This window comes from Bactrocera neohumeralis, chromosome 3 (assembly GCF_024586455.1).
Source record: "Bactrocera neohumeralis isolate Rockhampton chromosome 3, APGP_CSIRO_Bneo_wtdbg2-racon-allhic-juicebox.fasta_v2, whole genome shotgun sequence".
Classification (NCBI taxonomy): domain Eukaryota; kingdom Metazoa; phylum Arthropoda; class Insecta; order Diptera; family Tephritidae; genus Bactrocera; species Bactrocera neohumeralis.
This window is the reverse complement of record NC_065920.1, coordinates 54,928,008-54,944,920: the sequence shown is the minus strand read 5'-3', so window position 1 is coordinate 54,944,920 and position 16,913 is coordinate 54,928,008. Positions and strand designations below refer to the sequence as shown.

Genomic DNA, 16,913 nt, shown 5'->3' with positions numbered 1-16,913 from the left:
TTAAAAAAAAAAAGAATTCAGAATATTTCATTTGTTGATTCTAAGGACTTATAAATTATTTCCCGGTTCTATTTAGCCCCCTTTTTAAAATTTTTTTGTTTAAAACAGTTCGGGCAACCCTTCATTTTATTTTTTGTACATACATATGTGATGGCAATTGGGAAACCCAAACCCCTTGGGGTTTTTACCCTTTAAATCGTATGTTGGTCTCTTTGGGAAAAAAATTTTCTCCATCAATATTATAAATGCATCATAGATTTTTTTTTAAATTTTACCATAATTATATTTTCATTTTTAAAAACACCTCAAGAATCTTCTCATATATTTCCCAGAAATACATTATGAAGTGATCAAATTTGGATACCCATTTTGGAATACTTTTTTCCCTTCTACGTAATAGTCAATGTTCGAGCGTTCGCCACCTCAAAAATATATAATCCTTCAAGGATCGTCAAAACTGCATTAAGCGTGAGCGGGATTGGAGGAAGGGGGCGAAAATCCTGAAGGGTAAAACCAGTTGGTCACGGGTTTTGGCGAGTACATTGACTCATTTCTTTTTAAAAAGGTAAATAAAAGTAAATATTTTGTTTTCAAATATATTTATATAGATTACAAGCAAAAATCATTTCAAAATACATTATATTCAAGGGCAAGAAATAGAAAGTTTTAAATTTAAATTTCGGTAAACCTATCCCTAAAATTTTTTTTTTCCAGGTGGGTTAATTGTAGTGACATCTGTCCAAAAATGCATCAAAATAATAATTAGTGTCTAGTATACGATTGTTTTTCTGAAGTGCATTTAAAATTTTTTTGAAAAGTAAATTATAGGAAAAAAATTTTTCCAAATTTTGGAGGGGGGAATCAAATTTCGGTTTGAAATTGAATTTTGGGAAAAGGTCTTCGGTGATAATTTTTTTGGGTTTTTTTTAAAAAAAATTATTCGGAGATGGTTGAAATTCCCGATGATTGATAATCAACACGTCTTAAAATAAAAGAACTGGTTTGAAATCGCCTGCTTGGATCTTAATATCAACGTTGGTTTATCGGAAAAAGATCAATGAAAACCTTTTTTAATCTTTTAAAAGATTATTTGGGCTTAATAAAGCAAAAGAAAATTTGGCCCTCAATTTTTCAAAAACGTTTTAAGGGGAAACAATGTTTTCCGGCTGAGTGATGTCATAAAACGAATAATAGGCGGGGGGTTTTTCGACCAATATCTAAAAAGGGGCCAAGGGAAATTTCTACCCCGTGGGTTTGTTTTTCGGGCCTCAACGATCGCTCGAAACGGGACAATTCACTTGTGTGAATTTGAAATTGATTTTAACCTTTTGAGGACTAAAAAAACGTTCCAAAAGTATTGGGCAAGGGGTTTTTAAAGGGGGGGATGTTTTTAAGGAAAATTACAATTTTAAAAGTATGAACAAAGTTTACTATTTTTTAAAATATTAAAAAAATTAAAAACTGTTTTTTAAAGTTTAAATTACAGAGTTAAAAAAAAATAGAAGGGAAAGGTTGGGGGGAAATTTTTTTATAAATGAAATAGTTTCATTTCATTCAATATAGTAAGAATACTAAAATAAATGCCAAAACCCAATCGATAACGAAAGTGACTGGTTTGCTAACTGCTGGCGGTCAGTGCTCAAACGCAACTAAGCGTCGCAAAGGTTCATTGATTGCAGCAATGCACAGGAAGTGCCACTACGCACAGTGGCACCGCTCCATACATTTCTTGGAAAAAAATAGAAGGAGTGGTCGTACAATAATGAAACTTTGCAGAAACACTTCTCTGGACTAAATTAAGAAATTTTGAAAAAATCTTGGAAAACCGCCCACTGCCACACCCACCTCCCATATAACTGCAATTGCCAAAATTTTTATTTTTGGACCTAGGGACTTGAAATTCGCTTCTTAATTGAGTTCTCCTGATGAAAAAAAATTAAACTTAAACGCAAAGTGACGTTATTTATACCTTTACCTTGATAAAAATCCAATATAATATGCAATGTTTTAATTGAATATGTAACAGGCGAAAAATTGTGTTAGCTTCTATTTGTAATATTATGCAAGCACCATATCTTTAACAATGGGATCTAGTTCTAAGGAAATTTTGTTCGAATGACGCCTTAAGCTACTTATGTAAGGATCCGAAGTTATAAGAATTCTGTTGAAGACATCAGTATTTGTGGAAATTAAAATCGATGTTACTAAAAGGGACGGTAATGGGCGGTTGTTTTTTTTTTAATGAAAGTACAGACTCGGAACTTTCATTTTTTTATAGTAAGAGGGCTAAGCAAGGTAAAGCACATAAAGTTTTTTTCCATCAAAAAATGAAAAGTTGATATTTTTTAGTATAATTTTTGAAAAATTATAAAAATTAGCTTACTTTGCCAATTTCAATAAGTTTTTTTTTATAAACAAGTAGATGCTATATTTTCACTAAAAAATAAAAGAAAAGCCATAGCTATAAACTTACACACAAAAAAAATTCTTTATTTGGACAATAATTTTAATCTGATTTTATTGAATAACTTTCCGTCGACTTCTGTTAGTTTTTTTAACTATAAAATTTCACTTTTTATAAAAAACCTTGTTGAATTTTTCTTATCCAAATATTTCTTTACAAAACAAAATCATTAAAGTTTTGAAATTGGAAAGTGGAAAAATCCTATTTTTTCCGCCGAAATGCCACTGTGCTACGCTGCAATAGTCAAAGCTGTCATCACTAAACGACGAAGAATTGCCAATTCGCTGGCCATCTAATCCGGCAAGCAGAGCAACAAAAATGTGTGGAAAATAAAAACAGCACAAAAGAACTGCACCCCAAATTCTCAACCATGAATAAGCGTGAAGATTGTACTGCAAGCAAATATGTATAATGCATATGTAGCTTTATCGCGGCATGTTGCCATTGCTTTTCTTTTGCTCGCAGTGTAGTATGTGAATCCGCAACACCAGTGCCATACACCGATTAATTCGTCTACACGACGACATTTCAGCCGACAGCTGGAAATCTAATCACCAGATAGGGGCAATGAAAAGGCAAAAAATGGTGAAAAATTTAAAAAATGTGTTGCAGAAATGTTATTGCTCGTTTTTTGGTGAAAATATGTTCCCAATGTCAATATGTACTAGGTAGTAGTTTTTTGCGAAAAAAATGAATAGGTAGTAGGCAAATATCCTGCGAAACAAAGAAATAAATGGAATAAAATTTTTGGTTCTAAAAAAATTCAATTTTTAGAATTCTGGTATGGGCAATATATTTTCATAAACATATTCCAATAACCCAATAAACACTATATATATATGTAAAAGAAAGTCATGTTAGTTACACGATTTACAACTCAAAAACGAACGCAGTCTATAGACGCAGGATAAAGGCCCAGGGACCAATGTTTCTAAATAGGGATCACATCGCCACACTAGGACTTAGCAGTCGCGGTGCAATTCTCGTCTATCATAGTCTTACCCATCAGAACCTTAAGGAAAGAGAACACACTACATGTGGCTACATAATAAATACTGTTTGGATATCACAGCTATATATCGAAGTTCATTTTTTTCTCGCTCTTTACTTTTCGAATGATAGCAGACAATATAAATTCTTGAAACTTGTTCTGCTAAGCCAAAATTATGTCCATTAGGTTACATGAACGAAAACAATTAACAAACGCTTGCATGTCTATAATCTAAAGTGAGTATTTCGGCGAACGAATAATTGAACTTAAATGGTACAAAAGGCTTACTACTGCGCGCAAGCTGGCTCAGTGTTTTATAAAAAATTAAAAACTAAAAATTTTCAGAGCAATATGTGTAATACAAATGTATGAAAAATAAGAACTCTATTTTTGGATAAGGAAATCAAAGAACTGGAGTTGACAAAAGTTATCGGTACTACATACATAAACTATGAAATTTCTTTAAAATATAAAAATTTTGACTTAACAAAATCATGTTTCCTTTGAAATATATATTATCCTTATAAAACTATGCCACACTGATTTATCTACATATGTCGTAGGCATACTTTTGAAAGAAGAATTCATTTTCGTACTTGCATTTTTGCAAGATGTCATTTTGTCCACATAACTCTTTGCTAGATTTAATTAAAGGATCAGGAGCACTTATAAAAATTCCAAGAAGTTTATATATGTAAATAAGTCAATGTTCGATAATCAAATGTAAAAACCAAACAAATCCACCTTAAAGAAAGGAGATGCCAAAAAAATAGTAAAAAAGCAAGCATAGAAGTTGAAAATAAATAGTGGAAAATACATGTGCTCTACTTAGCAATCCTTTAACATTTGAATATTGGCAAATTTTGCATACGTATGCCAGCTTGCATTGACTATTAGTAACATCTGACATTTTATTGCTAAGCCAGCTACCAGTCAATACGTCCTCAGCATCTAAGCAGGCATATGCGTCTGAAGACGGCTGCTACCGAAGCTAACGGGTGATCCAAGAAGAGGTACTTTTTAATAGCGTTTTTTGACAGATCACTCGTGAGTCGTGTCAAGTTGTTGTGTCCTTTTTGTTTAGTATTGTAACGTTTATAAATGGTTCAACCTTATAACGAAAATTCACATTCTGTAAAGAATATGTTTCGCACTATTCACAATAGCATCACCCATCTTGAGACCCAACATTCATTATTAGATAATATTCGACCGAATAGACCACGTTCAGCACGCAGCAAGCAAAATATAGCAGCCGTAGAAGATCCGACGTTTTCGAGCCAAATTTTGTTCAGCGATGAGGCCCATTTCTGGGCCAAAGTGTATTTTCCGCATTTTGGGATGAAAAGCAACCTAAGGAGATTTTGGTGTAGTTCTATAGAATCATCAGCACATATTTATGCAAAATGTTGCCGGTGAAGACGTAACCGTCAATGGTGACCATTTTCGCGCCATGATAACCGACTATTTGATACCGGAAATTGAAGCTTGTGATCTTGGCGACATTTGGTTTTAACAAGACGGCTCCACTTCCCACACATCGCATGAGTTAATGAATTCAATGATATCATATTCCTTTGCGGATATGAAAAGTCTGATGTCTATGTGGATTCCAAAACATCACATGTATCAGTTACCAGTTGAAATGTTCCAACGAGTATTCAACGGGTTGACCATCTGAAACATAGCTCCGCCAGCATGATGATAAACATTCTCCATTAAATTAGAGTTTTATGTGTTGTTTCTTTAAAAAGTAAAGAACCTGGAAATGGATCACACTTTATAATAACTCTCACAGAAGATTTTATCATAACATAAAAGGGTATAAAAAAATGTTTCCGATGATTTTGATTGTTCAGTTTGTGTGACAGCTTTATCAATAGTAGTCCTCTCTAGACAATACTTATCTAATGGCAAATTTAGACAAGATGAGATTTTTTTCCAAGCGAGCATTTTTTTGAGGTCTGAAAACAGAAAACAGTCTCTAGATCCACTATGATGATTGTCGATTGGACTTCGACATGAAATGATGGAACCATGTTTCGTCCATTGGCAAAAACTAGAGTTTATTACGTTTGAATATCTCCAAACACTGCTCCATTAGTTATAACAAACTTCATAGTATACTTTACATACCCTGTTCAGGGCATAAAAAGGAAACCTCTTATATACCTTTTGCTTACGCAATTTGAGCGAGTTGGAAAACTCTTAGCTTATACACTTTTGCTTTATCCAATTGAAATTTATAATTTATACTTATTTATATGCCACATATAACTTTACGCGTACTATCTTGCTGGTCTGTCTGATTCTTAAAGCGCCGGCTGCAATTGCCCGCATGTAAATGCATTTCCTGTGCTTTTTCCTTCCCCTTTGCGGTGTGAGCGATATTGACAGGCACAATTGTAACTGACATCTTCTGCTGCTTGGTTTATAGCGTCGAGTGTGACATGAAAAAGAGAGCAGTCATCCGCCAGAGTAAGTGCTGACACCTCAAGTGGCATAATCGTTTGACATTAACATAGTGAAAAGTGTGCACTGCTGTTGAATGCAAATCGTGTGCACAAACATTGAAACTAAAGATAACGATAGAAAATATGTATAAAATAAATGCCAAATATATTTGTGTTGCTTGTTTATATTCCTACAATAGTTTGGGGAATTATTGTACATGAAATCGAAAGGAACAAGCGGCTGTTGTCTTCTTATAGAAATATAAACCAAGCATCGCCAAGTTTTAATGCAAATGGCTTAAAATATTTAAGGAATAATTTTAAAAATTTGAGAATAACTGAATCTGAAAGAGAGGGTATTGTGGGTAGACTATTTTTAGTCTACGGTGCAGACTAATACGTAGTAGTTGGATAGTAAACACATTTTCACGGATCTTCAAAAAACAGAATTGCTGACTACTTTCCTCAAGTGATTTTAGTTACAAGTAAGTCTCTATGTACAGCTCTGTTTCTCATATAGCAAGGTAAACTCACTATTGTGCGAAGTTGTTTTCTGAATAGCCTAAATTACTGATTTTAGGAACCAGTACAGTTGCTTAAACTGTTTTCCAGTAAGGCTTCTCTTTATTTTGAAGTGCTCTGTTTAAGCACTGGTCTTGTCGATCGTGGCCTAAGAAATTCTGAATTTGTGGAGAAGACAGTAGGGTTGTCGTTCGGTACGAAGAGTGATAATACTCAGCTTAAACTGATATTGTACTATAGACTTTGAATGAGATTCCTTGTATTGTAAAGACATTTGAAGTTCAAGCGACAAATGTTATTGAATTTGATGGGTGGTCAACTGGTAGTAGCAAAAGCAACAAGATCTGATTGGAGCCTGTTACCATGGGGAGGAGTTAGCCCTTGGAGTTTATAGTTGACACTTTGGTGGCTGTGATGTATACTTAAAGGCAGGTATAGTTAAAAATTCAGTTCAGTGTGAAGTCGCAGTGCGATGGTTGCCGAACCCACAGTACAGCAGAGATTTTTGGTCGGCCTCAAACCATACCAAGGTGGAGAAGGATTCCCTTCCATCTGACTAATTGGCGCTGATCAACACAATGTTTTTATTTATTTTCTTTTAAGCATCGTGGGGTAAGGCCGTCGTCGGCACGTACTCATATAAAAACACAACGGCTTTGCATCATAAAACTATGTTATGTGAAACTGGTACTTCCAAATGGATTGGTTTTTCGCTATCAGAGGCAAAAACTGCGCAATTAACAGTAAACTAATCGGCACACTCTTAAATCCGAATATTTTCTTTGTACTTTTTTTTTCTTTCCTTTATAATTTTCCAGAAAATATTCATATTGACTTAGGCCACAAGTAATACCGATCAATATTATGGAATTAGATTACGTTTCCTGCTGGAGGTTTAAATAAGTATTATAAAAAAATAATGAAAAAATATAAAATTATCTGAGATCTAATCATATAAAACTGTCTTCTTAAAAACAAAAATACCAAGTATAGTATCATATCTCTCGCTTATGTACTCACATTGATTATGCTCACTCCCTGTGCCGTGATCTTGTGAATTCCATAAGCTCGATGTGGCACCAATATAAACATTGTTCAATGATGATGACGATGAAATATCTGCAACATTCGATTTTGTGCGGTGAATTTTTTTACTGAAACGTTGATCTATTTTGTCGACGTGAGCACCCATTACAGTGGTCGTTGTCATATAAAAATATATTAAATAGATATATGTATGTATGTAATAAAATGGCTGAGTAAATTGATATATATAATAGGTAGTGTCTTCTACGTAAACCTCATTTTTCCCGTACTAGAATAAAATAAAAATGATAAAACAACAAGCTTTGCTATGGTATAATGACATAAATGGGACAAGTGTATATATCAAGTTGTTGAGGCCCTTGCTTAGGTAAGTTAAAGTCAGCTGGAGTGAAATAATTGTTCTTAGAGGAAGCGTAAAGACTTGTGGTGCTATAGGCATATCTGTAACTATATTGCTTGTTGTGAGGAGCAGAACTTAAATGCACAAAATAATTGTTTTTGAGTATTTTTTTGAATTAATTTATATTTGTTTCATCTATTGCATTTACACACACCTTTGTTGTTGTATTTCGTAACCACTACTGGCACGGTATTTAGAGCCACCGTGGGTGCTAATGTGGTTACTGTCGTTGTTTGCGGAATATCTGCAATGAAAAAGGAGAAAATATAAAACAGATACATACAAGGAGAGTGTAAAAGAGTCGAGTTCAGCATAGTATATGACTTGAATTGGAAGTTGCATAGCGTAGCTGTACAGTATTTAAGTGAGTGAAAGAATATAATGAATTTTACATATGTGGTATAACAAGTTTTTATCATGTTTTGTTGTTAGATTCACAGAAATATTTAGAATTGAATCAATTGGTAATATTATATAGTAAAATTATAAAACAGGTAAATATAAAAATGTTTGTATTAAGAAAATAAAACATAACGTAAAATATATTTGTATAAAACGAAAGTTTCCCATACCTCCTTACAACAACAAAATTGAACCAATTAGCAAATATCGGGTGATTTTTTAAGAGCTTGATAACTTTTTTAAAAAAAAAAACGCATAAAATTTGCAAAATCTCATCGGTTCTTTATTTGAAACGTTAGATTGGTTCATGATATTTACTTTTTGAAGATAATTTCATTTAAATGTTGACCGCGGCTGCGTCTTAGGTGGTCCATTCGGAAAGTCCAATTTTGGGCAACTTTTTCGAGCATTTCGGCCGGAATAGCCCAAATTTCTTCGGAAATGTTGTCTTCCAAAGCTGGAATAGTTGCTGGCTTATTTCTGTAGACTTTAGACTTGACGTAGCCCCACAAAAAATAGTCTAAAGGCGTTAAATCGCATGATCTTGGTGGCCAACTTACGGGTCCATTTCTTGAGATGAATTGTTCTCCGAAGTTTTCCCTCAAAATGGCCATAGAATCGCGAGCTGTGTGGCATGTAGCGCCATCTTGTTGAAACCACATGTCAACCAAGTTCAGTTCTTCCATTTTTGGCAACAAAAAGTTTGTTAGCATCGAACGATAGCGATCGCCATTCACCGTAACGTTGCGTCCAACAGCATCTTTGAAAAAATACGGTCCAATGATTCCACCAGCGTACAAACCACACCAAACAGTGCATTTTTCGGGATGCATGGGCAGTTGGCCACCAAGATCATGCGATTTAACGCCTTTAGACTATTTTTTGTGGGGCTACGTCAAGTCTAAAGTCTACAGAAATAAGCCAGCAACTATTCCAGCTTTGGAAGACAACATTTCCGAAGAAATTCGGGCTATTCCGGCCGAAATGCTCGAAAAAGTTGCCCAAAATTGGACTTTCCGAATGGACCACCCAAGACGCAGCCGCGGTCAACATTTAAATGAAATTATCTTCAAAAAGTAAATGTCATGAACCAATCTAACGTTTCAAATAAAGAACCGATGAGATTTTGCAAATTGTATGCGTTTTTTTTTAAAAAAAGTTATCAAGCTCTTAAAAAATCACCCGATACATGCAACCAGTAATTAGAGCAATTTACAATTACTCTACTTCGATAAAACGAAAATATACTTATGAATGTACCACAAAAAAAATTTTTGGAAATAATTAATTTATGTTATTTTTTGTTAGTAAGAACTTTACCTACGAGAACTTTACCTTGTGATATAAGGTCAATTAACCCTTGTGTTGCTACCCAAAAAAAATCACACTGTCTGCCGCCCAGGGTACCCGGGTACCCGTACGCAAATTGGTGCGTATAAGTGCGTTATACGTAAAAATAATTGAGTGCATTCTATCAGGATCTATTTACTGACATCTTAGAGAGGTATTTCTGCTTGAAAGTACCATATAAATTATGTACAGACACCTACATAGTCCTAAATCAGCAATAAAACGCGCGCTGCTCTAATGTAAATTTCTCGATTCTGCGAAGGCCAGTTCCGTGGAATTCGAGTTGTGGGGAAACAGGTCGTTCTTTGAATTGGTTTGTACTTCAGGAACGTTCGAGAATGCTGTGAAACGAATATAAGCTCTATAGTTCAGTTTCTGTTATTGACTCGAAGAAGCCAGACGTATCGCTGTTTGGATAGCTCTTTAGCGTGTAATTGTATTTCAGATAAATAAAAGGATGGAGGAGTTATCGAAATCGCAGTTTTTGAGGTAACGTAAAAACAATAAATACACGATTTAGTTAGAACGATGGGTTTTTAATTTTATCGAAAATTGAATGCGAAAAATATGAATAAAATATTTTTTGATGCTATATGCAAGAATATACGAAAATACATTTTACATTACTGTATGTAGCCCACACTGATCGAAAAAAATTATTTTATTCGTAGTTTTCGTATTCATATTGTTAAAACCCACCGTATATATTTGATATTATTCAAAATGTAATATTATTGTAAAACTCAAGTTTATTTTTATTTAGATTGAGCGAGGCTCAAAAAGAGGAGTATATCAGAAAATTGGATGAGGACGTTGACGCCGCGATCGACAGTGAAGATCCGTCAGACAGCGAGGACGACGATTGGTTTCCGGACGGTATTGAAGCGTCAGACACTGAAGATTACGAACAGGATGGAGCAGCTGAAATTGAAGAGGATACAAGTGATCGTGAAGCTCCAGAGGGTGAAGAAGAAGAGGATGATGACGACGATGAGGAAGAGGGCGACGACAATGAAGTAGCTGTATCGACTTCTAATAGTCGGTCAGACAGTTCAAGTGTTCCACCCAATACAAGTACAACATTTATAGCAAAAGATAAAACAGTTTGGAATAAAACCGCACGCCCAAATCATCAGATTCCTGCTAGAAATATTGTGAGGCAAAGAGCTGGACCTCATAGGAGTACGGAAATGTTGTCAATCGCTCAAACATTAAAAAAACTTATCACGTTGGAAATGGTCGATATTATTGTTCGCTGCACGAATAAAAAAGCAGAAGCCGTGTATCGAGTTTACAACAAACAACATCCAGAAAATGAACCTCGTGTATGGAAAAAAGTAACAGTGACAGAGATGTATTCCTTTTTGTAGTATTGATATCTGCTGGTGCAAATAACTCAAACACAGATCATGTAAATGAAATGTGGAAGAAAAATGCTTAATATCAACAATGGGACGAATGCGCTTTCAGTCGCTTTTACGGTTCATACGTTTCGATGATTATACAACACGCCTGGCTCGAGTAGCCAATGATGAAGCTGCTCCTATTTCGGATATATGGAAGATGCTGAATGCCAACTTAGCTGCATTGTATCGACCAACGGAACACTTGACCATCGACGAACAGCTCTACCCTTTCAGAGGAAGAACTAAGTTTACTCAGTATATGCCATCCAAGCCTGCTAAATACGGTCTGAAAGTATTTTGGTTGTGCGATGCAAGTAATGCTTATCCACTGAAAGGGATTTTGTATACAGGTAAACAAGGTAATACTCGAGAAGTCAATCAAGCAGAACGAGTTGTCAAAGACCTGGTCAGCGATTATAAAGGATCTTGCCGAAATATAACCATGGACAGATTTTTCACAACTTTACCTTTGGCGGAGACTCTGTTATCTTGGAAACTTACTATCGTCGGTACATTGAAAAAAAATAAGACGTTTATACCTCAAGAAATGAAACCGTCAAGGTCTAGAGAAGTACTGTCAACTCTTTTCGGATTTCATGAAAAAGCTACTATCTGCTCATACGTTCCAAAGAAAAACAAAGCTGTAATACTTCTTTACTGCACTACGGTTATGAAATTTCTGATGCAAAGCCAGAAATGATTTTGTTTTATCAAACAAAAGCTGGAGTTGACACCATGGATCAAATGTGTTCGAGGTATTCCACCCAACGGCGAACGTGGAGTTGGCCGCTGGCTTTCTTTTTCAATATCCTCATCTATTATGAAATGAAAATAACAGCATGCTTCGTAAGAAAATGAACAGACGAAGACTTTTTCTTCGACAATTGTCAGAAGAGTTAGCAATGCCGATGATCGAAGAGCGAGCGCCGAATCAGCAAATAATGCGAAACCACTCTACTAAAATCGCAGTCGAAAGTTTCTTTGAAAGGCCAATAGTAGAGGTGGTACTCAGAAATGACCAACGTCGAGACGCCACTGGAAGAAAAGCTGTTATTGGATCTTGTTACATTTGTAACGAGCAGCCTATTCGCAAACGCCAAAAGACACGGAAATCCTGTGTTGAGTGCGATAAGCCCGTATGCGATCAGTATTCGGTGAACATTTCTAAATGTTTACATTGCAATAATTAATTTTTAATTTTTCTTAATTTTTTAATTAATTCTTAAAATATAATAATAATATTATTATTTTGCGACATGAAGTTAAAAAAATGAATGAATGAAATGAAAAAAAAAAATGAAATGAATTTTTAGCTTTTTACATAGTGAAATATAAGTAATAATTTGAACAAAAAAATTTAAAAATTTTGAATGAAATATCAATAAATAATTAGAAATGAACATAATTTGTTATAGTTAGCATATAAATACTTATTTACTCCTTTTAGATATAAAATAAAATTATAATCGTAATGTATTACACGAACTTCTATCGGGGTACCCGGGTGGCTGAGACGTGTTCTTATTTTAAAATGTAACATTTCCGAAGTTAGAAAACAATTTAAACTATGTGTAATGGGCAATTCGCTAGATAATCGATTAGAATCGATCCAAGAGGATTTTAGCCTATCTTTTTTAGAAAAAATATTATTCAACAAAATACACTGCGGTCTGGCAACACAAGGGTTAAAAATATCCATTCCTTTGTAATTGAATTAAAAATTTTATTTAGCATGGTTAAAATGATTAAATTTAGATGAAATAAGCCAATTTTGTAGAAATCTTCTTGCATATTGGCAAAAACTGGGACCGTCGCTCTGCAAAAGGTTCTCTTGAGTCGAGTCGATGTTAGATCCTCAGAGCGAACGCAAATCGGGAACACTCGAGTCGTCCATCTCTCACAACATGATCTATCGGGTAACGAACTTTTCGATCCGGAGATAGCCAAGTAGCTCAATGAATTTTCATGTGCTGAAATTTAGTAGACAACCATATTTCTGGTTCCTGCTAAGTCAATCAGTCTTAACCCATTTGAAACGGTTTCGCCATGGAGGCGGAAGTTTGCGAGTGTTTTATCAAAAATTAATTCTTTGCCCACTGGAATGAATGGCAGATCTTGACGACTGAGTCTTTCTTCTTCCAAAAATCTCAGGTCAAATTTGCCCTCCTTTATATGGTCACTGTAATAAATGACACAAGGACCTACTCGTCTCCGCCATTGTCTCATCCATCGCATTGATTAGACGGCGGTGATGTCAGTATTTACTTTTACGAGACCGGACATTCTAGTTGCATGTCCCTTAATCATTGTCCTTACGCTTGCTGTGGTTGTTATCAAAATTGCGGCTTTTCATCCCAGGCTATTGTTTCCTTTTCATTAGGAGTGGTTTCTACGCATAAGTTATTCTAGTTTAAATCTTTATACACATTTATAAAGGTAGACTGTGAACGGACTTTACAATTAGACTTCAGTGAAACTTTAAACCGAATATGAAAGTGTAGCTTCGCTGAAACTTCCTGTCATTTGGCCGTGACCCCTGGCTCCGCACGAGTTGGCGACCGCATTTTACGCAAGGATTACTCACGTTCTCAAGGTGCGCGGCGAGGACGCAGGAGTAGGAATTGGGTATAATCCGAGACATGTGAACGTGTTATCTCACGAAATGGACCAGTCAATTTACCTCCTCGCTGTGAGGCTACGTCAAGTCTACGGTCTATGCCAACAAGCCAGCGACGACTGAGGAACTTTGTACGAATATGGAAAGTGAAATTGCAGCAATATTGGCCGATTTAAGCTTGAAAACCGTCGAAAATTGGATTTAGAGTTAGCACTTCTGCAAGCGTACCCGTGGTGGCCAATCAAAAGAGATCGAATTCCATACATAATGGCATCGAATGTACTTTCAAAGGAAGAAATAATTTCATTGATATTCTAACCATTTTTGTTACATACACATACAACAAAATCTTAGATTTTTTTTTTTCATCTCAAATTAAGTGGTATTTAATCTCAATAGCTGCTGAACGTATTATTTTAAACAAAATTTGACTTTCTAATTTACCAAAAAACGCTCCTGTTATCTTGAATGCAAAACTACATATTAGTAGTCCTTCTTAACTATATGTTAGTTAATTAAGTAAAAATAATAGGTAATCCTTATATGGTTTCAAACATTATGCACAGTAAATATTTATGTTCTAATCTGGTATATAAATCGATTAAATTATTTGCAAACCAATATCTTTTGATTTAATTTCCAAAATCAAACTTAATAATTAAGACCTGCTTCAAAGCTGGCCAACCACACAGCCACTTGACTATTGACTTAAGTGCCTAAGACTCCTGGCCAACATACTTGTATCTTGTGTATGAATTCAAAGTAGTACTTAAACATCTACGCAAATGCTTTCCTGCATATGGTTATATTGGAGTGTGGTTGTATAGTACATATATACACACATGTTCAACTCCATTACGATTAGTGCAACATTAATTATGCAATACTCTTCGGTTGTTGTCAGATTAGAGAGGGTCAAGGTAAGGTTAGAAATGAAGCAGCCAAGAAATTTACCAAAAATCACAACTTTGTAAGTACCTATGTATAGTATGTATTAAAGTACTACATTTCCGACTTTTTGTAATTCTGCCAAATGTACTCGTATGCCTATTTCGACCTACTTGACTAAAACTTAATCTAAATGCAATAAAGTATCATACATATATATAGTAAGTAAATACTTATATAACAAAATTTTTTCTAAGTTTGGCTTAAGAGCCAAATCATTTCTGGAATGAACGAATATATTTTATTTAAGTGTCTGTTTTCTTTAAGATTTTTTTGATGGCTGACATCTATGTGTAAGTAATTAAATACATAGCATATGTAAGTATACTACATCAAGGTATTATGTAATTGTATGTACATTATAGTATGTTTATTCACTAGCTTTTATAAGTACGAGCATTTCATTTTAACACAGTAGACATCGACCTGTAATCAAAGTACGTCTACTGTAGTACTATCAGCAAAAAATAATAAGATATTGTTCATAATTTTATTCCTCAAAATCGTCTCTTTCAAACTAATCTCCATTGGCTACAATATACTTTTGCCAACGTTTTTTCCAATCTTCGAAAAATTGTGAAAGTCAATTTCCGGAATAGTCTTTAATATGAGTAACGATTCACGTTTAATGTATACAATTGACTCAAAACGTTTCAATTGATGAAACAAGTTTATGGCGATGATTGCCTATCCTGTCGCACAGTGCTCGAGTGGTTTGAGGTGACATGTCACATGTCGTGAGGACATAAATGACGATCAACATGTGGGCCAATCAAATTTCAAAACCGGAAATTCCATCGAAACTGTGCGTGAATTCAACAAAAATCAGCCGAAATCATCATCGAAATTCATGAAAATGGAATTGAACATCTCCAAAAACATCGATTTATCGCATTTTGACCGAACATTTGGGCTTACGAAAGGTGTGTGCACGGTTTGTTCCGCACAAATTGACTGACGACCAAAAATTGCTGAGAATCCAACATTCGAAGGATACCATTAAGGAGGTCAAAAAGCACTAAACCTTCCCATACAATATTGTGACTGGTGACGAAACGTGTTGTTTTCAATATGATCCTGAAACAAGACGCCAGAGTGCTAAATGGAAGGCACCGGACGAGCCGAAACCCAAAAAATCGCGCATGGAGAAGTCAGAAGTGAAGAAAATGCTAATTTATTTTTATGATTCCCAGGGTATTGTCCACAAAGAATTTATTCCAAATGGTCAAAACGTTAATGCGGTAATCAACCTTGGCGTTTTGAGGCGTTTTGTGCACCATATTTGACGTGTTCGGCCCGAATTTCGCGAAGATGAAAGTTGGCGTTTGTTGAACGATAATGCGCCGTCTCATCGATCGACGCTTGTGACCGATTATTTCATGAAAACTCACATTTGAACCACTAACCACTCCTCATATTCACCTTGTATGGCACTGTGCGACTTCTTCCTTTTCGGAAAAATTCATTTGCCCATGAAAGGAAAGCGTTATGCAGACGTAGAGGCCATTCAAAAGGCTTGCACCGACATACTGGCGGCCATACCGGCCAACGAGCTAAAACACTCGTTCGATATGCTTTTGGACCAAGCAAAAAACTGTATTGAAGCAGAAAGAGACTATTTTTAATCAAATAAATTGATTTTGCCGAAAAAACCATTTGTTCTGTATTTTTTTTAAAGTCCTCTTTACCTTGAAACGCGCCCTTGTACATCAACATTTTTAAAATTTGCAATACAATTGTCAGTTGCCAGATGGCAACACTAGAGGTCTACCATTGAAGCACTAAACAATATCGTTGACACTGCGAAATGCCTAGTAAATGGAAAGCGATGGAAAGGCGGAACAAAAAAAATTGCGCACTAATCACCTTGGATGTGAAGAATGCCTTCAACTCAGAAAATCGACAAACGAAATCAAGGGTCTGTATGACATACTAGAAAAGTGGAGGAAAATATCGTCCCCTCAATATAACAATAGCGTATGTGCTCATACGCCATTATGTTTTTATTACATATTTAGAATCTCCTTCATTGGTTCTATGTCTGGTCAAAATTTCGTCAAATTCTACTTCCACAAAGTGGGTCAAAATGTCATTGGAAAAAATGGTGTATAATTTCATGTTCAAAAATTTCGTTCAATAAGTGTATAAGCTCATATGCGCTATTTTGCTTGAAATTGCCACTGCAAAGTTGTTAAAAGAATAATAGTGTATGCGCATTATACTCCATTTTAGCCTGTAGAAATTAATACAATTTATCAAAACTTTAACTCATAAAATAGCTTATAATAATATACACTATTGTTTGAGAAATAG

At 35.0% G+C, this 16,913-nt stretch overlaps 1 protein-coding gene across 2 annotated transcripts in view; it reads right to left on the bottom strand.

Annotated features, from left to right (window-relative positions):
- The window catches only part of LOC126753770 (opioid-binding protein/cell adhesion molecule homolog), a 301,684-nt gene that overhangs the window by 74,719 nt on the left and 210,052 nt on the right, over positions 1 to 16,913 (bottom strand). For both annotated transcript variants that reach the window (XM_050465467.1, XM_050465466.1), the window contains 2 exons: positions 8,032 to 8,121; positions 7,451 to 7,597 (listed from right to left, as the gene is read on the bottom strand). In XM_050465467.1, the coding sequence (XP_050321424.1) occupies positions 7,451 to 7,597; positions 8,032 to 8,121 (237 nt within the window). The remainder of the gene's footprint in view (positions 1 to 7,450; positions 7,598 to 8,031; positions 8,122 to 16,913) is intronic.